At 35.6% G+C, this 25,439-nt stretch overlaps 5 protein-coding genes and 1 pseudogene across 6 annotated transcripts; 4 read left to right on the plus strand and 2 right to left on the minus strand.

Annotated features, from left to right (window-relative positions):
- Nucleotides 1–1,665: 1,665 nt before the first annotated feature.
- LOC125590155 lies at nt 1,666–3,257 on the plus strand (annotated as a pseudogene).
- A 2,588-nt stretch (nt 3,258–5,845) lies between these two features.
- LOC106409276 (GATA transcription factor 9) lies at nt 5,846–7,661 on the plus strand. Its single transcript, XM_013849932.3, has 2 exons — nt 5,846–6,460; nt 6,814–7,661. Exons 1-2 carry the CDS (start codon nt 6,236–6,238, stop codon nt 7,531–7,533), a joined length of 945 nt encoding a protein of 314 aa, XP_013705386.1. The 5' UTR covers nt 5,846–6,235; the 3' UTR covers nt 7,534–7,661.
- Nucleotides 7,662–9,813: 2,152 nt separating this feature from the next.
- On the plus strand, nt 9,814–11,127 carry LOC106411007 (glutamyl-tRNA(Gln) amidotransferase subunit C, chloroplastic/mitochondrial). The gene is made up of 6 exons (XM_013851677.2): nt 9,814–10,058; nt 10,137–10,177; nt 10,279–10,334; nt 10,659–10,710; nt 10,775–10,861; nt 10,982–11,127. The coding sequence occupies exons 1-5, from the start codon at nt 9,846–9,848 to the stop codon at nt 10,848–10,850; spliced, it is 438 nt and encodes a 145-aa protein (XP_013707131.1). The 5' UTR covers nt 9,814–9,845; the 3' UTR covers nt 10,851–10,861; nt 10,982–11,127.
- On the minus strand, nt 11,094–17,948 carry BNAC07G44010D. The gene is made up of 20 exons (XM_013851676.3): nt 16,892–17,948; nt 16,420–16,535; nt 16,109–16,317; nt 15,893–16,012; nt 15,654–15,782; nt 15,391–15,516; nt 15,263–15,318; nt 15,049–15,148; nt 14,863–14,980; nt 14,572–14,781; nt 14,174–14,495; nt 13,991–14,084; nt 13,806–13,914; nt 13,441–13,712; nt 13,100–13,227; nt 12,774–13,008; nt 12,498–12,686; nt 11,805–12,428; nt 11,645–11,733; nt 11,094–11,563 (listed from the first exon to the last, which is right to left on the minus strand). Exons 1-20 carry the CDS (start codon nt 17,692–17,694, stop codon nt 11,416–11,418), a joined length of 4,197 nt encoding a protein of 1,398 aa, XP_013707130.1. The 5' UTR covers nt 17,695–17,948; the 3' UTR covers nt 11,094–11,415.
- A 2,132-nt stretch (nt 17,949–20,080) lies between these two features.
- Nucleotides 20,081–21,286, plus strand: LOC106408987 (CXXC motif containing zinc binding protein). Of its 2 annotated transcripts, none has more exons than XM_013849679.3 (4): nt 20,081–20,262; nt 20,573–20,680; nt 20,754–20,921; nt 21,061–21,286. In XM_013849679.3, exons 1-4 carry the CDS (start codon nt 20,161–20,163, stop codon nt 21,184–21,186), a joined length of 504 nt encoding a protein of 167 aa, XP_013705133.1. In that variant the 5' UTR covers nt 20,081–20,160; the 3' UTR covers nt 21,187–21,286. The 2 variants fall into 2 exon arrangements, with proteins under 2 accessions (XP_013705133.1, XP_022561362.1); XM_022705641.2 differs by having other exon boundaries at nt 20,760–20,921.
- A 388-nt stretch (nt 21,287–21,674) lies between these two features.
- LOC106409051 (probable protein phosphatase 2C 61) lies at nt 21,675–23,593 on the minus strand. Its single transcript, XM_013849739.3, has 5 exons — nt 23,296–23,593; nt 22,937–23,191; nt 22,695–22,812; nt 22,385–22,608; nt 21,675–22,164 (listed from the first exon to the last, which is right to left on the minus strand). The coding sequence occupies exons 1-5, from the start codon at nt 23,482–23,484 to the stop codon at nt 21,970–21,972; spliced, it is 981 nt and encodes a 326-aa protein (XP_013705193.1). The 5' UTR covers nt 23,485–23,593; the 3' UTR covers nt 21,675–21,969.
- Nucleotides 23,594–25,439: the final 1,846 nt, after the last annotated feature.

The raw sequence follows: 25,439 nt of genomic DNA on the forward strand, positions 1-25,439 counted from the left end.
ACTTTGGCTTTATTTATTTAAATCGGAAAAGTTGATTTTGATTGCTTTGTCGAAAGAGTTAATATCTTATCTAGAATATAAATAAATTAATATTTTTTTGTGGAAAAGAAATCATGAACTGTTTGTTGTCTTCCTACTTGGATGTTTCGGGCTCCCAAATTTCGTATAGATACTTTGACGGGCGACACTGTTATATTATTTGAATATTTTAGGTCGAAATTTCTAAAAAAATTAGTTATTATTAACGATTTATTGTGGCTTGTGGAAAGTAAAACTTATTATTATGCTGTAATTAAAAATTCAGTAAAAATGAATAGTTCCGAAAGTAAAAATGCAATAACCAAATAACAAAACTGAATCGAGTCTAAAAGTTTGATATAACAAAAATAGAACAAAACAACTTTTATTTTCCTTCTTTAGGTTACTAACCGAAAACAAATACAATGTCGAAAATTTATGTTTTGCATGAATCAAGTAAAATCTTTGAACAGATGATAATGATGACACTTTTACCTGATTTTATTTTAGTTAAACACTTTTACCTGACTTGCTGTATTAATGATGTAAATAGTATATTTCTGTTGACTCTTACCAATTAACCCTCACGTAAAGTTAAACGTGTAGCATGATCAACTTTTTGGTTTCTTTTAACTTTACCATTTATTTACTTGTTCGGATTCTAGTACTACATAATGGAGTATCAAAACAGTAAAACACCCTTTTTCATCATATTTTATATAATAACGAGATAATTACTGCGCCTAGAAGAAGTGTACATGAGCTGGAGATATAAAAATCACATTATCCGACCAAAAATTAGGCCTAGATAATTTGTTTAGTAATGAGTGGTTAATAATTTGAACATAAAATTGTCATCATTAGGTATTAGTTACTAATTCCCTTTTATTTTTCTCTGAATAAAATAGGAAGTCTATTTTAAGGTTTTAGGCAATTGATGGGTTTTGGATTATGATGGATATGTTAAAATGAAAGAAAACGGGTCCTACTGCTCGGAAAAAAAAAAAGAGAACCCTTTTTTACAATTTTAAATTTAGCACCTTCTCAAGCAAGGGTTAAAAGTATTATCTTATGTATTTCAAGAGGAATGATATTTACCTTATCACATACTTTATTTGCATCATGCTTACTGCAAGAGGATACGATTTAACTTCGTCACTTAGAAAAAGGGTGTATGTAGATCTCATTTGTCGATCCATCTTTGGTTGTCCTAAAAAATTTGGTACTCTATTTAATTATCTTGATTGGTTTTAAAAGTTCTTTAGACCGTCAAAATATGTGTGCTACATGGACGAATATCTTTTCATATATAAACTTTTCTCATGGATTAATGTTTGTAGTTCCATCTCTTGTACGTTTGTGTTGCTTCATAGTTGTATTAGTAATCCATTCAGCCTTGTGTTTTAGGTTTCCTTGTATTTGAATCTTGTCTTTCAATTACGTAAATCGTGTATCAGATTTAATAATCCACTTTGCTCGCTCTTTCTTAGTTTCGCACTTATTCACTATCAGCGAGTTAGGTGTAACTTGGTGGTGTTTGAAAATGGCCATATAAATAAATGTTTCATAGCTTAAGAGTAAGTGAAACCCTGATACGCGACTTTGAATAATATCATTCTAGACACAATTATAACATATTTACACATTAAAACATACGAATATCCGAGTGACCCGCTTTGACATACTTGATACTTCTATATAGTCTATTGGTAATTACGAAACACTAAGTTTTATTGATATATTAGCTGAAGTAAACAAGTATTAGCAACAATGAAAATATTTTTTTTTTTAATTCTAAGTAACACACATGATCAGCGCGGTTGGTGAGAGTTCATATGGACACCGGATAATACGCAAGTTTTATTGAATTTATTCAGTGACTCGAAAGCACTTCCAGTGGCCAAAACATTATCCGTTCTATTTTAATTAACAAAAAGAAGGTTATGGTTTCACTTTGCGTACTTATTTGTAAGGTTGATGTGGACTTTGGGTTAGCTAATGATGGCTAAACAATATAGGATCCCTACTTTGCTACTACTATAATTTTAATTTCTCGTAGTTTCTTATATTAGTGGAGTATCTTTGCAGTGTCGGATAGTGGGATCGAAAAGTTTTTATTTGGAAAGAAATCGAAATTACAATATAATACAAGCAGTTGCTTTTAAGTTTTTTAATGGTCTAAAGAATCACAATATGTTGTTAGCAAGTAGGAGGAACAATACAAATGGCTCTTTTATAAATGATAGTAATATCAATCAATAATGAACTAAGGAACTAGAAAAAGTCACAATAGTTGAAGATTTTGGTTTGCGATGTGGGTTACATAAAGAGCTTTTGGACTATGCATGAGTTGTTATTGGACCTTAGTTTTGGGTTTGTAGGTTTATTGGGCTATACTTGGCTTGTAATGAGGGTAGTATGTACATTGCACGCTTGGCTTTGAGCATAAATAGCTTCGTGCTACCGAACTTCTTGATAAACATTGCACCAAAGCGACTAACTATACAAGTCATATCATCAAAGTGGTCGGTCACATGGAGCAAGAAACAGCTGCGTCAAAGTGGGAGGGAAAACAAGCCGTCCAAGTCAACGGGGTCACGGAGGAGCAAGCCTGGTCAGTCGTTTCAGACTTCTGCAATGTTCACGAGTGGTTCCCAACTGTTGACACGTGTCACAGAGTGGAAGGAACCGATGGTCAGACGAGTCTGGTCCGATATTGCGCCTCCAACAAAATCAAAGACGAGGAAACCAAATGGGCTAAAGAGCGTTTGGTCGAGATCGATCCAGTCGGGCGGTGTTTGAGCTATACGAGGTCCTTGAGAATAACGTGGGGTTCGGATCTTACGTGGCGACGGTCAAAGTGTTGCCAGTGGACGGTGGAGATGAATCGGATGGAAAAATCTGTCGAATCGAGTGGTCGTTTGTGTCCGATCCTGTTGATGGTTGGACGAAGGAAAACCTTGAATCCTACGTGGGTTTTTGTCTTCAACATATGGCGGATAAAATGGAAATGAATCTGTAAAACCTTTTCTATGCTTTTCATGATAAAAATATGTCAAAATCTCATTGTTTTTTACAGTGTGAAATCTAGTTGGTGTTTTCGTGTTAAAAAGGTGAAATAAAGATACATTTGATTTGGTGATTTCTATCATATATCTATGATTGTATGAACTTCATTTTTTTCCTGGATTTGTTGTATTTTCTGGATTACTCTGATTAGTACTTAATCTAAGAATTAATATGTTCGTCAAACTTTTTATCCATTACATATTAGCCACACAAAAATATTCTCTATATATATATATCCTTTCCTATCTTAAAGAAAGATTTCTTACCTTCTTTTTATATATTTTACTATTGATAAATTAAGTTTTTTAAAGAAAGAAAAGATTCGCTAATGGAGAATGGTTTACTTTTCTTCACGTAGAGGATGGTTTGAAGTAGATATTACAAGGAACAGTTTCGAAACAAAATCAAAAAGAAAAAAATCCATGCAAAAAAAGGAATATTGCACGTAACATTTCATAACCTAATTAACAGGCTAATAGAAAAAGAAGTGTTGGAAAAATAAGAAAATAAAATAAAACCTTTCAAAATTAGAGATGATACATAGTCATAATTTCCGACTATATATAACTAAATACAAATTAACTGAGAGCTAAGAGTATATATATATACATATATATATATATATATATATATATATATATATATATATATATATATATATATATCTGAAAAAACGTATCTCTGTGTTTTGATAATTAACGTAATTTTTTAAAAAAAATCAGATAAAAACCAGTTGAGGAACATGAAGCATACAATGAAGGTCTTCGTCGTCGTTGAACCCTTTCCATGCAACAGCAATTTCGTCGTCGTTGAACCCTTTACTGCTCTCCCCATGCTTGACATGCATATTCCTCCATCAATACACGTAAACCCCTGAAACATTATTATTAATAATTTGATTTACGGCCGCAAAATTATGATTTAAAAAAAAAAATCATAATTATGATTTTATTGCACCGGTTACATTCAATTTTTTTTTTTACATTCAACTTTTTTGTTAAAACATAATGTTTTTGTAGGAATAATGTTTCAATATTGAGTTATTAGTTATGTTATGATAAGCTCGATTTAGCGTACCTGTTGCATTATCTGAGGGACGCCGGAGGATAAGGTCTTCTCCCGTTGTTGACAAAGATTTTCTCGAGAGTGATATCTTGAAAGTACCACCAACGTACAATTACAAAAAAAAAAGTATCACCAACGTAAGTCTCCAGCATGTCTAAACCAGCCTGGTTTACAAATGTTAATATCGGCGGTAAGTACTGCAATGAACAAACCAGCCACTTCCTCGTTAGAAAAGTTGTAACTTCCGAAACTAATTTTTCTTTTTTTTGTCAACAAACTTCCGAAACTATATGTATGCTAATATGCGCAAGTATCGTTGATGTTTAAAATATCGCTAGGCTCAAATCGTATATTCGTAGATATTCAAATTATTGTAGACATAACAGTATTACTTTAGAGATGGGCTTATGTTTTTGTTCATAGTGAGCCTCTGCTTAACAATATCCAGTTTAGATTTTTGTTTTTACAATGAAAACAGAACAAGTCGGAAGTAGATTTTTTTATTTTTATTTTGCATGTGGTTGCTTTATCCATTGCAGAAGCATAGTATATTGCTAGTCTGTTAAAAAAAACTACATTGCATAAAAGGCTGCAAAAGATTCTTCTGGTTCTTCTGATGAGAAGTCTATTAAATACGTGTCTGGTTCGAAAAATATTATTGAGGAATAACGTTCACCGCAAAGCAGTAAATACATTTTTGTAAAGCAGTGAAATACTAGATCACATGTGACAATGTGAGTGATTATATAGACATACTTGATACTTGCGGACTTATGTTACATGTGACTATGTGAGTAAGTTCACTACAATATTAGACTTAGTAAAATGACAAAGTTGTGATGTTGATATCATGTTCATGTACCACTAAGTTTTGAGATCTTTAGATGGTTCAAATTCTAGATAAAGATCCACTCCTAAGGTCACGGTGGAGACTAGCTATAAGGAATGGCTGTACATGGACGATTAAGGCCACTTCAAATTGATGATGAATCAAAAATTTCCAGGATTCACTTCTGGTTTTCTGTGGTTTAAGAGATCACACTCCATCTCATGTGCAGAACATAACTAATGGGCTTTGTTAGTTTGCTGGTTTAACAACACCAAAAACAAACGTAGTTTTTTTCACCATCACTCGAGGGCTTTGTTTTCTTTTTGTTCGGTAATACGAATACTTAAAAACTTTATAAATTAATACTCGATAAATTAATAAACACTATAAATTAATAAATTTTACCGGTTCCGAGATGGACCGGTTCAAAATAAGACACAAAATTGATAAAATAATAAGATAATAATATTTTAGAATAAGTACTTGATAATAATATTTTAGATAAAATAAGTACAAACAAAAATTGTATTATTTGATTTATTTCACAATATAATTATCTCTAGATTTTCTTAATACTTCATTATATTTTGCTTATATTTAGTAAAATTATATCTAAACCATATTTAAAATTTATAAAACATATTTTATATACACCAAATAATACAACAAAATAACTTGAAAGTCGAATTTCAAAAAAATAATTAGTGTATATACCGTAAAATCAATTATTTTGTTTATTTTATAAAAAATATATTCTAAAATAAAAAAAAATCCAGAAAGAATTTTTTTTGTAAATTAATAACTCTATAAATTAATAAAATATCATACTCCCAACATTATTAATTTACAGATTTTTTACTGTAGTTAATGTTTTAATTATGAATTAATATATGTTTATTGATATTCACCTCCCCTTGTGTATAAGCAAATGTCCCTTGGAGATATAAAGTTAATTATAATTATTGTGATTTTAATAATACAAAAAGAAAAAGAGAGAAAGGAAGAGTATGTATAACTCAATAGTCAAAGTTCCTCTGTTTTAGCTGTCTTCTGTCTCGTTCTAATCTCACATGAACCATACCTTTCTCTAACATCACTCTCTCTTTTACACAACCTCCCAAAAATAGACCTCTCCTTCTCTTCCTCTCCGTTACATTCTTCGCTCACCACCACCCCCACCAAAAAGCCTCTCTCACTTTCTTTCCTTTTCTCTTTCATTTACTTACAGTAATAACCTTCTCTGTTTCCCCCCCAATGGAACAACAACTAACTCCGGAGCTCCTCCTTGTCGCCGGTAACGCTGACTCTTTCGTCGTCGACGACCTTCTTGACTTTTCTAACGACAACGGCCAGCCTGACGACGGGTTTGAATCCTTTCCTGACTCTTCTGCCGTCTCCGTCGGTAATCTCGCCAGTAGCTCCAACTCCTCGTCGCTTTACACCGACGGCAGTGCGTTTTCCGACGACCTCTGTGTTCCGGTACTTTTTCCATAACATTTTTATTTCTAATTCACGCCAAAAGGGCTCACCTTTACCCTTTTTTTTTACTTTTACTTTTGAAACACCACCTTTAGTCCTTTACCATGTTTTTATGTTAATTTCATGAATTTTTTTTTGTAAATAGGTCACTCTAATTCATTATCTTTCATAATATTTTGATATAAAATATGAAAAATTTGAGTTTGTGTTCATAATTATACACAATAATTAGGACTTATGAGTAATTTTTAAGGTTGCACAAAAAAAGAGTAATTTTGAAGCAGGCAAAATATTTATACATTTCTGAATTAATAACACTTTTTTCTCTCTTTGATTATCACTTCACTTAACAGTGTGAGGATTTAGCTGAACTAGAATGGCTATCGAACTTCGTGGAAGAATCATTCTCAAAAGAAGACCAAGACAAGCTCCAGTTACTATCCGGCTTAACAAAAACTCAAACCACCGGGTTAACCCAAACCCACCAAACTAAACCAGAACCCGAACCCGAACTGGACCAAATCTTTATTCTCACCGACACCGATGACTCCAACGTTTCCTTTCCCGCCAAAGCGAGAAGCAAAAGATCACGCTCTGCAGCCTCCACGTGGGCTTCCCGTCTTTTAGCCATCGCCGCCTCCGACGAACCCTTTCCCAAGAAGAAACAGCTCAGAGTTAAAGACCACGACATCGCCGGAGAAACCGACGGAGAAGGCGGAGAAACCGGAGGAGAGAGACGGTGTCTGCACTGCGCGACGGATAAGACGCCGCAGTGGCGGACGGGACCGATGGGACCAAAGACGCTGTGCAACGCGTGCGGCGTACGGTACAAATCAGGGCGGCTCGTGCCGGAGTACAGACCGGCTTCGAGCCCGACGTTCGTGATGGCGAGGCACTCGAACTCTCACCGGAAAGTGATGGAGCTCCGGAGACAGAAGGAGGTGAGAGATGAGCATTTGCTGAGTCAGCTTCGGTGTGAGAATCTTCTGATGGATGTTAGATCCAACGGTGACGATTTCTTAATCGGTAATGATAATAACCACGTGGCTCCTGACTTTAGACACTTAATCTGATCGTGTATTTCCACGTGGATAAATTCAGAAGAATAAGTTCTATTTAGGTTTTTCCCGCTTTATTTCTTGCTTTTCTAACATCTTAGTTGGTTTTATTTCCTGCAGAATACTACTGATATTTTAATGAATTTTTATTTTCTGTTCAAAATATAAAGCTCTATAAAAGTGAAAAAATTTCAAAATAATTATAGACCGGGTAAAAAACGAGTTAAGAATCTTATTTCTTTTTATAAGAAGAGTTAAGAAACAATCTCAAGTTCTTAACTGTGATTTAAGTATCAACTTGTTTCCACTTTATGTATTTTAAAAATAAAGAAGAGTCATGAAAATAATCGAAACAATCAATATCCAAAATGGATAAATCCAAATAGTTGTTACTCCTCTTCTCTTCCGCTGTTACTTTGTATAAAGTATACACGTGTGTATTTCTTTTGTAGATATCATCATATTGGTTACAAAGAAGATCTATACATTTCAATTTAAAACTATATTCATAATAAACTTTGAGGTTCCATGTTACATGATGGTTCTTTAGTGAAGGAAAAATACCAAACTAATTTTTCTACACCGGATATACGTGAAAGTGAGACATGTAAGAAACTGATCAAGTCTATATTTGCTCACACTATGATGGCTGAGATTATTGTCTATTTTGTATATAAATTTAACGAAACAGTAACATTATTCACCCAAAACACCGAGATCCAAGGTGGATACTCACTCATTTTGATAGATGGGTTATTATAATTTATCAAACTTAATTATTATTCCCCGAATTTTAACTTCTTTCACGTTTTACATTCTGACAATAATATTCGAGGAAATATGCTGCATTAATTTTAATCTGAAATATATTTAGTAAAATAAAGGGACAAATACAAATTTGCGCAGCACAAAAGTAGTATGCAAGTATTATTGCCTTAAATAAAGGAAAATGGAACATAGATCGACGTGCTCGTCACATGCTTTGTCATGCAAACCTAACCAGCAAGTGGGAGCAATTTGGTGTACATAATGTAAATATAGACATCTCTTAGCCGACGTTAAATAGGCAACGTGGAATAAGGTGTAATGTCTAAACATCTATTAGGCAACGCTAAACAAATAATATATCTTGATTATTTGTTTTGTAATCATATAGGAAAAAGGTTAGACTACCTCTGCTTATAATGCAGTATTCATAAGTTGTTGAACTGGCTAGAGCGTTCGCTGTTGAATGTAACACAGACAAATCTGATGTTGAACAAACAACAAGAAACATCAATTGCAATTGCAAGAGTAAGACCAGGCTTCATACTAGGCCTGGGCATTTCGGGTATCGGTTCGGTTCGGTTCGGGTATTTCGGGTTTCGGGTAGTTCGGATAGTAGCTAGAAGATCCATTTAGTACTTGACCTATTTTCGGTTCGGTTCGGTTCGGATAGTTTCGGGTTCGGTTCGGTTCGGATAGTAAATGTAGGAACCGGAAAATATCCGGAAAAAGTTCGGTTCTCATTTGGATCCGGTTCGGGTTCGGATAGTTCGGGTACTTCGGATAATTTGGACAAAATATTGGTTATTTAAGGTAAAATATCAAATAATTAGGATGATTTAGATAAAAAAAATTGGATATTTCGGATTACTTTGGATATTTCGGATAAAACTATCCGGATAGTTTCGGATACTTTCGGGTAGTTTGGATACTTTATAATAATTTAGTTATCCTCAACTATTTTCAAATACTTTTAATAGAATTTTAAATTAAAAATATATATTTAGTGATGTTATATGTATATATAATTAATATTTTTATATATTCGGGTACCCGTTCGGTTCTCGGTTCGGTTCCGGTTTGGTTCGGTTATTTCGGATATAAAAATATAGGAACCGTTCGGGTATTTGAGGGTATTAGTCCGGTTCCGGTTTCGGGTATTTCATTTCGGTTCCGGTTCGGTTCCGGTTCGGTTCTTCGGTTCCGGTTATTTTGCCCAGGCCTACTTCATACAATATGATTTGTCTGCTCAGGCTGTGGGTTAATTTGTGAGACTTGCTCTAAATTTATTCATCTCAAATACATTTTTACAATGAATGCATCTTAGTTTAAAAGTTTTGAAACTAAAAACTTCGTGATCACTAACACATCGAACTAAGTATATGAAAGTTTTAGTAATCTCAAATTCAGTAAAAAATTCCTTTTGACTTGAAGGAATACCGGTTAGAAACGGTTGACTATACGAGAACCTGATTTTGTGAGCGTACCGGTTTGAAACCGGTTTACTAATATATAATTAGAGAGAGCTCAGCTCACAAAGTGACGCCGTTTCAATTTTAGCTATGGCGGCGACCAGAGCTTTGCTTGCGGCTATATCTGCTTGTCCTCGCAGGAGGATGGGAATCAAGTCATCAAATTTTTCTTCAAGTCTTCAGTTCCAAAGACAAGAGAGTAGAATAATAGCGCGAAGTTTCTCGTCTTACACGAACTCCTCCTCCCTGCCGGACATATCCTGTCTTGCTGAGACAGCTCGAATCTCTCTCACTCCGGCCGAGGTCTACCCTTCACTTAATCGTTTGCGTTTCTCTAATCTACTTCTTGTCGGAATTTGACTTCTCCCTCTTCTTTTCCAGATTGAGGAATGTGAACCTAAGATTCGTCAAGTCATCGACTGGTAAATTGATCTCTCTCTCTCTATATATAGTTTCGTGTTGGTGCAATTTTAAAGCTATTATCTTTGCCGAGATTGGCTTGTGAATTGGTGGAAAAATGCAGGTTTGGTCAGCTTCAACAAGTCGATGTTAACTGTGTGGAGCCTGCCATTAGAGCAGGTCTGAATCACACGTTGACATTCATTACACAACTTCCTTCTTTACTTTTACTGTTTGGGCTTTTCTGCGGTTGTGTGTTTAAGTAAGATTAGTTTCATCCCTTAAATCATGTTTCGATTACTGACCTTTATAAGCAAAGTTGATTTGAGATTAGGCCCCTTGACGTATATATAAGCCTTTGTAGTAAACACATATTCTCGTTGTATAATATCTGAGGACGCACATTGGTTTATCAGTCTTGATTCGTTTGGCAAGTAGAAATATAACTGCTTGTTTCAATGAATTGATCCTTAGTTCCTTACCCATCTTTACAAAAATTTGTAGAAATGGAAGGCCGAAATTTGCGAGAGGATGCTCCCCAGACGTTTGAGAACAGGTTTGATCTTCATGCCTTCATGAATAGTAAACCATCTACTGAACTTTCAATTTTTCTTACGCAGGGATAGTATAAGAGCTTCTATTCCAAGCTTTGATGAGACATACTTAAAAGTCCCTAAAGTATTAAACAAAGAGTGACTTTTGTTCAGGTACTCTACTCTCTATCCACTCGGGAGGAATCATAGTTTATCTACTTGTGTTAATTTAGCTTCTTTTTTGTGTTCACAATCTTAGTTGATGTTCTCTTTGGGTGTGTCTTTCATGTGCAGCTTCTTCGTCTTGTGTGGCTTAGCAGATTTATTCTCAGCTCCGGTCCTTGTTGCAGCATCTATGTTTTGTTTAATTGTTAAGCAGAGAACAACAAAATAAAACATTTGTATATGTACCTAAACTCAATCCATTTCGTATTCACTGATCCTTCTTTGTAAAACAAGACCAAACCACTGTTTACAACATATAAATTCATAACACAATCACCAAAACAATCTTTGTAGGTGAAGACATACATCATTTAAAACAGCAAAACAAACATTACATCCCATAAAGATCCATCAAAGTAGAAAAAACACACACAAGATGGATCTTGGCTTGGGAACCAAATAGTTAGCTATATATTCACCTGGAAAAATCTTGTGCACCAGAAGACGCCTTTTTAAAAAAACCAGCTCCCTTCACCGTGTGTTTTGTATGATAAAATTATGGTTTATGACTGCCAGAACAGCTCGGAGTCATCACTGTACAAGGAGTAATCTTGTATCTCGAGGTTTGCAACGTGCCAGTTTACAAGCTGGGACTGCAACACTTTGCATAGGAACAAAGCTACGGGGAATATCCACCATTCATTCTCGTCCCTGCACAAACAAACATGTACTAACATGTTAGTTGATGTCGCAAGAAGGAATGTGTTGTTGCAACATGAAGATCACTCTCACATGCTAATGTTCCATGGCTGGAGATAGGGAATCTTTTTCCCAGATGATGAGCCATGATAATGAACATATCCACACACAAACGCAACAACCTGAGATAAAAACAAATCAGACAAGACTAGTAAGAGGAGATTGCAGAAAAAGTAGCAAGTAAGTCACTTACCACATTGATTAGTGATGTGAGGTTCCACAACGCATAGACGCGAGTGCGTTCAGCGGATCTCCTCGGTCCGTGGCTAAACAAAGCGCTGACACCAGCAGGAAACGGGAAAACGATGCTGAGAGGTAAAACAAACAAAGCGAGGAAAACGTCCAGCATGGATATAGAGTAGAGCTGAAGCAGCGTGAGCATCATTAGCATTACATCTCCTAGGAGAAGCACCGAGATAACCAAACCAACCAGATCCTGGTGGCCAACAGGTTTCGTGTTATGAATCAAGAAGGAGATGAAGGACAGGACATCTTTTTCTTCTTTGAGAAACTGTAAGCTACCAATGTCTATGATTGAGCTACTTAGATATTGTGTGAAATGTTGCTGTCCTGTTGGTGATGCCACTTCATCTACAATGGTGTGAACAATGATCCCATACTGACATGACGAGGAAGGAGAAGCCTGAAACCTAGCTAGGTCAACATGCACACCATGTCTTCTCAAGGCAGGGTTTCCGTGAGTCTCAATCCATCTCATAACCGAGCAAAACGTGGACCTAAGCTTTCCTTGCTGAACCAGGCGTAGCTGAGCGTTCAGACCAGCAACAAAGCGGTACCAAGTGGTTGGTGAGACCAACTATTAAAAAGAAGGTAATATTCAGTAACGATATTGCAGTCACTGACATAAAACAAGAAAAGACCGAACCTGGCTCATAAGACTGGTGAGGATCTCATCACTTTGGAGTGAGTAACAGGCCATGTAACTCCCATCTCCTCCAAAAACTAAAGGCATTGGTAATCTCTGATGAACAGGAGGAGGAAGATCGTTTCTCTTTTCGTCGCCGCCAAGGAAGAAATCCAGATGAGCTAGCATCAAATCAGGACTAGCAGCTACCTGCACATTCACATCACATAAGCTTTAATCTCATAAACTATGGTTTACCCTTTTAATTTTCTTTCTAATGATTGGATATGTATGTACTTTTATCCCCTCATATAAAGCTCTAGACCGACATGAACGTAGACAAGAATGGTCGTATTCTGATCGAACAAAGTCACGGAGTTTCTGAAACTTCAGCCTCCTGCGTGATTGCTGCCACGACCATGCAAGAGGATAGACAAGAACTGAAAGAACAATGTATATTGCACCTTCCCACCATTGGTATGCAGCTATAGCATTGATCTCATCAACAAATCCATTGAAAGCAGCCTCGTACCTGGAAAAAATAAAATCAAATGAGGAGACCAAAGCAAACAGGCATGCAGATCAATCAATCAACAATCAACAGCTAATGATGACTAACTTACACAATCTCTTTTATTTTCTCTGGGGGAGTATGAGAAAGATGCCAAGGTTCACTGAAAGTATTAGGACCTAAGAAATATATTCTATGCATGTGTCCCTGTGATTCCTCCACTCTGCTTGTCTCCATCACCTTAATAAGATAAACACATATGTTAACTATATAGTACCATCTAGAAAGTAATGTATGTTGAAGGGAACTAACTAGATTAAGTTGGGAAGATTGTTTATTTTGCTATAGCCTAGCAAAACATAGTGCCTTGATAATTGTATCTAATTATGTTCCATCCATACGATATCTTCTTTCAACTATAGTACTGAAGGGGCTCAATATAAAAGATCAAACCTCGTTCAATGACTCGAGGAATGGAAATGAGTGATCAATCTGAGAGCCATGATGGGTTGTGGCAGCTCCATGTACCTCCTCGCCACTAATGAATTTCATTCGGGCGACGCTGAAAACAAGTGCTAGTAGAAGGAGCACAACTACTAAAAGAATGCCAAACAGCCAGGGTCCACCAAATGTGTATACTAACTCTTCAAGTGTAGTATAACAGTGTGGCATGTGGTATCTATCCGAAACGCATTGGTATGGACATGGCGTTTCCGCAACACCACCTAGTCAAATAAACAAGTAAATACACAACAAAGACATATGGATCAAACACAACAAGGCGTTTCATCGAAGTTATGTGTCTCATACAAAAGTACCTCGAACAGTGACATAAACAGCACGATTGGGAATCTCTGTAGCCGGACAAAGATGACAAAGAGCTTTATCTGATCCAGTAACATTTTTATAAGTTCCAGCTGGACATTCCTGTAGTAGATTGAAACATGTTAGACCACAAATGTTATGGATAGAAACAGTGACACATACGAGAGTTCAACACTACCTCGCAGTATAGACCATAGAGGCCTTGTGGACAAGCTTTCCCAGTCAAAGTTCCGTCCTCTCCAACGTTCTCTTCACTAGCACCCAACCCTCCTCTGTAATTAATTAATAGTAGAATCAGACATTATGTTCAAAAATGCATTAAGCTCACATTTTGTTGTGTATGAACTTGTTTTTTACAAACCTTACATAAACGCTTCCCTCTACATTAGCAATGTGATGATAGACATCACCAGTTGGAATATCTGACCAATGAAAATGAATCCTTCCACCACTTCCTCCACCACCTCCCTTTAGACTACCATTTCCTCCAACACTAGAGAGAATCGCAGACTTAGCTATGTCAAGTGTGCGCAAGAACAAAAGTACTGTTCCACCTGAACCACCACCAGGCCCTATACTATAATTACTCATGCCTCTCAGCGTGTTCCTGGGACTCTCACCATCAGTTGTTATCGATCCCTCAAGTGATAGGCTTGAAAGTGAATGCTCAAGCGAACCAATCACTTCACAATACATTTTAGAAAGAGTTAGTATATGTAAGTGAACCAATCGCTTCTCTATAGACAAAACATGACTTACCAACGATTCCTCCACCAGCAACTGAATCTTCAGACTCTTCATTTCCACTTCCACTGCCAAGTTCACACGGTAGATCTACATTTCCATAAGCATCTCCACCCTCAATGCAAGTATGATTGTAACACCCGCTTCCACCTTTACCACCATGTCCACCACCACTCCCAACACCGCTTCTCAGAAACCTACCTGTACCAACTCCACCTTTGCAGCCTGTGTGCAATAGTTAAATCTCTCAAAAACTGGTTCACATTACAAATAAAAACAACACAGAGTAGAAATGAGTGTGTTTACCCATCCCATCTGCAGTTATTGTTCCAGAAGAGCGGACAACTACAGTTCTTGCCAGATGGAAATGGACAACAGATCCTTTGATAAGACCTTCAACAGTAATATCCTCAACGCGGCAAATCTGCAACATAGACCATTTAGAACATAAAAACATCTGCATTCATCATATTTTTTTCTGTAAACAAGTACCTGAAGAGTGAACGGAAGAGATGAATTAACATTGCAATCTTCCGGCGGGTGGAGTAGCTCAACAGGGCAATCTTCACGTTGACAGTAAAGCTTTGGAGTACTTTAAAATAAACCAAACATAAAAGTCTTTACCGGCTCAGTAAAACAAAGTAAAATGTAATAAAAGATAAATGACTTTTTGTAGAAGGATCATCCGAACCTTCTCGGAACTTACAGGCCACCAGTTGATGAATTTTGCAAAGGACCACGCAGAACCGCTCCAGCTCCAACCTTGACAAATCATAAAAGTAGCTCTTAGCAAGGTTTACCTATGTTAAACGCATATATATATATCTTTCTTACCTGAATGCTATAAAATAGAGACAAAATTAGACGCTGTGCTTCAATAGTATCTCCTGTGCCTGTTAGATTTAACAGACCCTGCCCATGTACTCCAAGGTTTCCATTGGATTGTATCACAGATGACTCCTGCATAAAAGAAAAGAGCACATAATAGAACATCAAAGTTGTCTACAATTCAGTAGCGAGGTGAAGAAAAGATTATTAACTATGATTAGGAGGTGTTTCAAAAAAAAAAAAAAAAAAAAACACTATGATTAGGATACCTTTAGAACTAGCAAGTTACTAATTTCGAGCATTGAAGTTCCCAAAATTGTCACACCACCACCATCAATAAACATTCTTGACATCAACATCAAGAACACCTTGACATTCATTCTTAAAGCCCCAAACACCTGATATATATAGAGCATAGAGATCCACACAGTGCATGTAAGAAATAAATAAATAAAAAACTGAACAAATATTCAAAACTCATGTGTGTTTTTCAGTATTAGTCCAGTACCTTGATAGCAGAATTGCTCATCAAGAGTTCCTCTGCAAATAATTCAAATTCAGAAGAAGCATAACGAGGAAGACCAAAGTTCAACTCTCCACCATTTGACAAACTTATTGATCCTTGCACCTGTACAACAAGAAAAAATATATTAAACATAGGAAACTATCAGTGACAAAAAGATGATGCTTACAAAGATCAAGAATCTAACTAATTTTCACAAACCTGGACACGGCTCCAACGCAAGGGGACAGAAACTTTAGCCATATTTTGGATATACAAATTAGTGAAAAGGCGATGGTTAGGAAATTCCAAGAGAAGAGTGTCTGTATATGTTGTCTTATTCTCGTTGTCTATAGTTAATCTCTCTGAAATAACATCATACAATGTCCCAGCAGCTCCAGCATTTTCTTGACAACCAATACTACTACCTCCTACAAAAAAATAAAATTACAAAGAGGGACACAATCAAAATGAGTTGTCAAGAAACTTCACAAAATTTAGGAATGGTTATAGACCCAAAACTGAAGCCTAACCATGGACAAAGATTTTAGGCTCAGAATGGCGGCTGAATATATGGACAGATACACGTCCACCACCTCCACCAGCATAACCATCACCTCCAGACGCACTTATACGACCATTCCCTGCCCTGTGGCATGAACCAAAACAGTATTTTCAGAGATCAAATCTAGCTATCATACCTAACCAAAGCCATAATACAATACATAGAGGAGTGCCTAAAACTATCATTAGAAGTTTGAAGCTTTCTGATCTAAAGTTCTCACTCTTAACTACCAAAGCAAACCAAAGTGGCTTCGAAAAGGCAGCAATAACTAAAGGTCTAAGCTTTCTAACCTAACCTTTTGCATTAAGTGAGTCAACTCTTTAATTAATCTTTTTTATTTTCTTAACATCACTAAGCCAATGCAAAGCCTTAAAAAATCCAAAACACTTTCCCATTAAAGAAAGAGTAAAGAAAGAGTGAAAATGACAAAAAGAGATTACATTTTATGTGCCAAGACGAAGATGCTGCCGCCGGACCCACCACCACCTTTAACTCCACCACTGGCCCCATCAGCCACAACGCTGCCGTTTAGCCCCACGCACCCTACCACCTCCACCGCCACCTTTCCGCCGCCACCTCCACCGTAATCAACCTCATTGCTCGTGGATCCACCTCTGCTCCCATAAACCTCCGGCCTCTCAAGAGACGACCAACCGTACACGTCACCGCCCCACACATCCTCCGGAACCTTCGCCGTCGTATCGGCCAAGCAGCATGCACCTCTTCCGCCGTATCCCCCGCCGGCTCCTTCGACTCCCACCGGCGTACCGCTCGCCTCCTCCGGCGTCTCTCCAGCCAATCCGGTGGTATCCACCGCCGAGCCAATCGCGAAATCAGCGTTCTCCGCCGCGAGACGGAAGGCTCCGGCGATAACCGTCGAGTTCTCGGCCAAAGAGAAGTTCCCGGAGATGTTGACCGTGATCGAACATCCCGGAAACTGACAGACCAATCTAACGCCGGGTAAGACGTGGAGGTTTCCCGTACCGGAGATGTAACAGTCACGTGTGAGATTCAAATCGGCGACGAGCTTACACGTGGAATCCAGAGAGCCAACGCCTCCTAAGTCATCGACACATGAAACGGACGATTGGTCATCAGGGTGAGGCTCCGGCGCCGGAGAAGGTGTCGGCGGATTGTAATCTCCGGCGATTAGTTTCGGATTTGTGAAAACGATGTAGATGATGATGATGGAGAGAGCGAAACGGAGATGGAATCTCACCATTTGAATTGGATTCAGAATCATGCAGAGATGAGAGAAGCCATTGATTACACCAATCTTAACCGTTGCGTCTCTATAAAATTTCGAATTCAGAATTTGCGACAAAGAGACAGAACAGAGGTTTGGAGATTTGGTGATGCTCTGTGTCTGAACAGAGGAGGTGGAGAGAGAGAAGGAGATAGCTTTGCTTTGTGTATAGAGAGAGAGAGAGAGAGAGAGAGCGAAGAGGTTGAAGGAAGGAAGCGAGAGGCGCGCTCTGTTTGGTAAAATGGTGAGAGATTTTTAGAAAGCTTTTAGCTTTCGCGTTACTACACGTGAGACTTTCTTTTCGTGTTAACCAATGAGTTTATGACATGTGTTTACGTAAACGACCAAACTGAATATTAAAGATCTTTGGTTTGGGTCTTCAGACTTTACTTTAACTTGATTAATCCGTGTGTTACAAATAAAAACAATACTTTCGTTTAATTTAATCTAATTAATCCTTTTGTTAAAAATTTACTTTAATAAATACTTATGTTAAAACTTAATTTAATTTAATTAATCCTTATGTTAAAATATAATTTTAACTATTTTTCTTCATGTTAAGTTTTCTCTAAGAAAATAAAATAAAAATATATTAGTTATTTGAAAGAAAAAAAGATGAAAGTCTTCTTTGATTGTTGTGTTTGGAGTCTATCACTACAATTTACTGTAAAGTCGTTAATGATTGACCAATGTTAATGTCTTAAATAGTAAAAATGTCGATGCTTCCGGTTGTAAGAAAAATGTTTTCATTAATCGATTGTTTTGTAATTTTCACAAATCATATTGGGTATTTTTATTTTGTTTTCTCATTGTTTCAATGAAATATAATAACTTCAGGAGACAAAGAAATACTTCACATTAGGTTCAATGGCAATATGAAAAATGTATTCACTCATTGTTGACTCTAGAATGTTGACTCTAGAACACAATGTGCCAAAGTTTCACTATACCATTTTCAAGTCTAGGGTTCTTTTCATGTTTAATTAGGGGTTGCAATATAATTTTCTTACATGCCCTTGTGGAATAATAACTGTGACATGTTAAAAAATTAGAAAACAAGAAACAAACTAAATTAAGTTAGAGAAACTAGAAAGCTAGTTAACGTATTTATATAAAAAACGAAACCAAAGTAATGACGAGGGGGGTTTTGCTAAAGTGATAGTTTAACGGTTAATCAAAGAGGGTCCAAGAGTACTAATGTTTCTGATTATTAATTTGGAAATGTATTTTTTTTTGGTTGGAGAATAATGTAAATAGTACTTGTCACGTTTAATGATAAAATATTGATTACCAAACTAAAAGGATAATGACGACAATAACGTGGAAGTGATGACGGATCAACATAAAGGAAATACTTTGGGATTGATTAGTCATGAAGCTATGTTACATTATGTACGTGTGGCTTTGCCAAACCGACATCAAGCCAAATGGCAAGAGAATATATTGATTTTTTTTCAACGTGTTTGGTTTGTTGAGGATTCCTCGGAGAGGTTGCGTGTTGGTGCGTTTCCACTATGTTACACGAGCTTTACATTTTTTATCGTTTAAGGGTGACATTTTATGTTAGAAAGGAACAAAGCGTACCACATGAGCAAGGGTTTCTACGTTGTTGGTTTAAATAGATTCATAACGTGTGTTTTATATCAATACACAAGATGTTGATCTAAACGTCTTACGAGACACTTGTGAGATAATCATTTTTTGTCGGCGTGAGATTAATCATATTAAAATGGTCGGAGACTAAAGATATATACGTCTACCTTCAAAACGAATCGGTAGTGAAGATATTCACAAGCTATATATATGAATAAGTACACACACGGCTTTTCTGAAAAATCAAGATCAATATGTTCTCTGCGTGTGTACGTTTGTGGAAAATAATCGAGTTAGCTTTGCCTTGAAAGATTAGCAATTATTAAATGGGTTGGATTATCGAGTTGGAGAATCAATCCGAATCCAATAATAAATAAGATAATCTAATCATTGTAGTCCTCTAACCTTGAAGAGAGAGTACACACAACATGTTGGATGTATATGATTTTTTCAGCTATAATTTAGACAAAAGAAAAATCATAGATAGAGAAGAACGGCAAAGGAGGGGATGTATTGAATCTGAAATTTAAAGTGATTTGATTTTAGTGAGTTTTATATGATTTTAGGTGAATATTATAATTTAGTGTGATTTTTATTAAACAACTCTAGAATCTCATATAAAACCATGGAATTTGAATTTTTATTTTTATAACTAAATTATAAAATTTAAAACAAAAGAGATGATTGTTTTACTCTTCATGCATGTTAAAACATATATTAGTGACCGGTTTAGTTAGTACTCTTAAGAGATAACCGGATCAAATTTACTGGTCCGACCGGTCGGTCAGGATTTGAAAACCACTCCCATTCTCAAGGGCAAGAAGACCGTCGAATTTTCCTCCTCTCTTGTCCGAAAAGCACCAAAGGAAGATGGTGAACTATGTGCTGAAAATCACGGCAGATCTAGAGAATCTCACTAATCTCCAGCCCTCCGGTGGCTGCGACGATCCCAACTTCCCTTACCTCTTCAAGGTTTCTTCCTCCATTTTATTTTCGATTCTCCGTCCTGATTCTGGCTTTATCAGGGTTTTTGTTTCATCGTCTCGTTTAATTGGGTGTATGATGACTTAACGGCTCCTCTCCATTGCTTTGGTACTTTGTAGGAATCAGTAAAGCTTTAGATCTTTACTGTCTAGGGTTTCAATTTCCCCTTTTAAATTGAATCCATGGAACTGTATGGGCGTATTACAGAGTATATATTACACAGTAGATGAATGATTCTCCTTGTTGTTATTGCTTGTGTGCATGCGAATACTAACAGTATGTTATAATGTGCGTATAGTTGAAATGTGAAAGATGTGGAGAGGTGACGCAGAAGGAAACGTGTGTGACTTTGAATGAGACATTCACTCCTCCTGGTGGCAGGGGTACTTGTCATCTTGTTCAGAAGGTAATCCTTCTTCTTCACTCTTTCGTCATCTCTTTATAATTTGATGGTTTGTCTCCATGAGTTATTATTATAGTGTAAGTTCTGTGGAAGGGAAGGGAATGTTACTATGATCCCTGGAAAAGGTCGACCTTTAACTCTGGAAGATTCTGAGGGTGGAGAGCATGCTCCTCTTATGGTCTTTGACTGTCGAGGCTATGAGCCCATCGATTTCGGGTTTGGTGGATTTTGGAAAGCTGAAGCTGTAAGTTTACACCTTTTTTTTAATTTAACAGTGGTCTGGACAAAGAACTCCAAGCTTTGTTTCCAGTCGAGTCTTTGATGCTTAATACTACTTGAAGCTCTTATAAGTTTGAGTTTTTTTTTTGGGGGGGCCTAAACAGGAATCTGGAACTAAGTTTGATGAGATTGATTTGTCGAGCGGAGAGGAGTTCACGGAGTACGATGAGAAGGGCGAGTGCCCGGTTATGATATCAAACTTCCGTGCAAGCTTCACCGTCACCAAGTAAAGTTCAGGCGTCTCTTGTTCTATCTTCTGATTCTCAGGTGTATGTAAAAACTATGAAAAGATTGTTACTCAAGTTCTAATAAAGTTCCCATTTTCTGAAATTTATTCCCCATGTTCTTCATCTGTTTCTGCCACAAAATTCATCCCGAGTTTGAGAATTGCAAGGAGAACAATATATCAGACAAACCTTATATACATTAACTTTAACTTCTACACGGATTTGTACATCACAAATCGATAATTTGTAGTTAAACACTGAAGAGGGAATCATCATGGGATCTACTGAGCGGTTGAGGGTATTGGTAATAGTATAAACAAACGTGAAGAGGGCTTTAGGGGTTTAAGCACTGAATCCGCGGTGAAGAGAGCTCCACGGACCAGGTAGGACTGATTCTTGTAAATGTTTTTTTTTTTGTTTCCAAATATATGGTGATGATATCATCTTTGTTTAAATGTGATTATCAAATTGACATAGCAATAACATCAGAGTTTGGAAACAAAAATTTGAATGATTCACGTTATAAGCTCCAATAGTTATACATAGATTCCCATGACGTGTGTCAAAAATGTCAAACTCCTTCTTGCTTTTATCCCACGACACACACCACTCCTAACTTCTATATCATTTCATTTCTCAGTATTAATCACACGACGTAACATACAACGGTAGGTATAAATATATACACATACGTTCACGCTCATAGGCAAACACACAGAAGTCTCTGAGTAAGCTGTTTTGTCATCCATCTTTGATTAGTCTTTCTTCGCAAGTGTGTTTGTTTAATCATATACGAGGCTGTGGAACATGTCTCTTGTTGACAGAGAGACACACGACAGTGATATCATCAACCTTAGCCGTCGGATATTTCTGTCTCCACGCATTAGCCGCCGCTTCCGTCACCGCGTTGGCCGCTCCTGCCTCGTTGGCAGAGTTCATCACCACCTTAGCCACTTCTTCGTTACTAAGTACATCCCACACCTTTACAACACACAAGAGAGACAAAAAAAATGTTGTTATTTACATGAATCATACTGTTCAATTGTTGTTTTTAATTTAGGCTTTAGTTTGTTATCATGAAACGCCTTAAATAAATGGGCCTAAAGAGAAAACATATGTGAATATAATTCAGATTATGTTTCATACTAAAAAAATTTGATTTGTTCGGTCATGTTATATTCATGGAGATGTAAATACGTACCCCATCGGAAGCAAGGAGCAGAAACTGGTCGCGAGAAGTGATTTGATGCGTAGAGACTTCAGGAGTTGCAATGACACCGTAGCTTTTAAGGACAAAGTCACCAAAAGCCCTAGACATGGCTAGACCGGGGCGGTTTTCATGTGGAAGCCATACTCTTAGAATATGAGGCTCTGCCTCTAAAGCTAAGACTCTTCCGTTGCGTTTCCTTATCCTCTCCGCTTCGCCTGCAAAATCATTTAACAAAAAAATGCTTAACCATAAGGAAACGTTGTTTACAAACATCACTTTATACATAGTAGCACAAACTTACTTAGAACACTTGGCTTTAGGTCACTGGTCAACTGAACCACCTCCGTTTCTCCATTCTCACTTGTTCCAATCATAATAGCCCTTGAATCTCCTAGGTTTGCCACCATCACTTGATTTCCCTGGTCAAATATGGTTGTTTAATATTACAAAATATGATTATATGTTTCATTTAAAGGAAGAAATCATTTATATTCAAAATATAACTTAATATGAAATTTTTATAAGAATATTACAATAACTTACATGTTTAACGGCGAAAACAGCAGCAGTTCCGGAAGAAGAGCAATCAATAGTGTTCTTAAGTTTAAGAATTCTTTTGTCCATGGCCAAACAAGTAGTTTCGCAGATGAGTTTCCAGTCTCGAGTCACTGAATGATTATTCATATGACCTAACAATAAAGATGGCAACTGGTTTCTTACGATCTTGCTCACCAATTCACCCTTCTCTCCATGCCCATCAAACACTCCACATAACGCTCCTTCTTCAGTTCCATATCCCTACAATTTTATCATTCATGTTTTTAGAAAAAGATACAAACATATATTTACATTTTAAAATATATATGCTTAAGAAAATGGTAATGATTATACTGAAACAATACCAGGTGGAGTATGGCAGCATCTTGATTGAAGCCCTTGCCTCCAGCTAAAGACGAGACCGAGCCAAAGTCTTGAGGAACTTCAAGTTGTTCAGAGTATAGAACTGCATTTTCTTGTCCATAATCATTTATCTCGTAAATCTGGTTTCTATCTGTTGATCCTCCTGAGGATAAACAAAAACAAAATCCCATTTCTTTTTTTTTTCTTTTGTTTTTTTGCTCTTTTTTTTTTGTTTTCTATATACGTGAAATGAGAGGAGATAAAGCAAATGAAGGAGTTTGATACACGACTTTGCTTATGCATATACCCACCATCTTTATATAGACTTTGTGAATCTTAATCAGGAATAAATAATTGTTCTATTATATGATTTATATATTCATCTCGATGACTTGTATCTTTGTGGCATTTAGAGAGAATGATTCAATTATTAGAGCATCTGCAAAAGAAATTCTATAACTTCAAATATAGAATTTTTCAAAAAGAAACTTCAAAACTTCAAATTTAAAGTTTTAAGAAGTGAAACTTCAATTTCAAATATGAAGTTTAACTTCTTAAAACTCTAAATTTGAAGTTTCATCTTTTTATTTGCATCTTGATCCTTATAATTAATTATACATCACATTTATGATTCTTAAGTATTTTCTTATCCATAATTTTAATCTTTAAAACTTTTGTATACTTTAAATATTTCAAATTTATTTCTATAAATTAAAATTTTACATATAGAAGTTTTTTTAAATCAAAATAAGATTTATAATATTTTAAAAGTAGAATTAGACAACAAGAATATTACAAAAGAAACTTAATAATTTTTTTAAGAGGATATATACATGAAGACATAATTATTACACAAATTTAAATATTATATCAACACTAATAGTCTAGTAAATTTTCTTCAGAACTTTTAAAATATTTTCCAAACAAATTTTGTATAACTGAAAATGAAGCATTTTAAAATAATTTTATGTAATAATGTGGTATTTTCTTGTAGTTTAATATTTAATTATGTATTTCTATTTATAATTTTATATTTTAGTGTAATATTTTATTAATTAATATTACTATAATATTTTATATATGTGCTAGTTATATACAAACGTTTTATGGATTTATATTAATTATGACAAATATAAAGAGCATAGTGTAAATTATAAATAATTTTGAAGTTAAATTCGAAGTTTTGTTTTTGGAGAAGAACACCTTGAAACTTCAAATATAGAATTTGCAAAACTCTATAATAGAGAGTCTTTTTGGAGATGCTCTTAGGCGGTCGATCTATATTCTATTATTAATAGCATTTGGGGTAAATTAAATTTTTTGTCAATCACATATATATCATTTATCTATAAAATCAAAAATTTAATTAAGAATAGTATTTGGTTATGTCATATGTGGCATTTACGCACATTTAACATGTAGATATACAATATTTTTGTTTCTTATCATATATAAACATGAAGCAGCGTAATTAGAAGATGAAATTTTCATTTATATTTGTCTTTTACGCTCTTTATAAAAAAACTATAAAATTTCTATAATATACACAGAGTTGTTTTATGAAGATTTAATATAATAGTTTATGAGCATAACATTTTTTCATGTTTTACATAGCTAAATACATAGGACCAATGTTCTAAAATACGGTTTAGGCGCCCGTCTAGGCGGCGTTTAGGCGTTATACGGTAGCCAACTGTGTTGTTTTTATGTTATACAGTGTTTTATGCGGATTTATATAATTCGGGTGAATAAAAGCGTTTAGGCGGACATTATGCGGTTTACGCGGACGCCTAAGCAGATTTTAAGCATTAATATTAAAAAAAACTATTAATATTATTATTATATTTTATTAATGTTATTATTTATATTATTTTTACTTATCTTATGTATTTATATGATTGTAGATATAAGTATAATTGTTGAAAAATCATTTTAAATTTATCATCTTTATATATTTAAAATGGCTTTAATTTTTAAATTTATCATCTTTATATATTTAAAATGGCTTTAATTTTTATAATTTAAAACTATTTATATATGTTAAACTATATACTTATACATAAAATTGGATTAAAATATATTTATGTTCAGTTTTTTTCAAAAATAATGTGTATATATTAATCTTATACTTGTATTTCGTGTATAA

This window comes from Brassica napus, chromosome C7 (assembly GCF_020379485.1).
Source record: "Brassica napus cultivar Da-Ae chromosome C7, Da-Ae, whole genome shotgun sequence".
Classification (NCBI taxonomy): Eukaryota; Viridiplantae; Streptophyta; class Magnoliopsida; order Brassicales; family Brassicaceae; genus Brassica; species Brassica napus.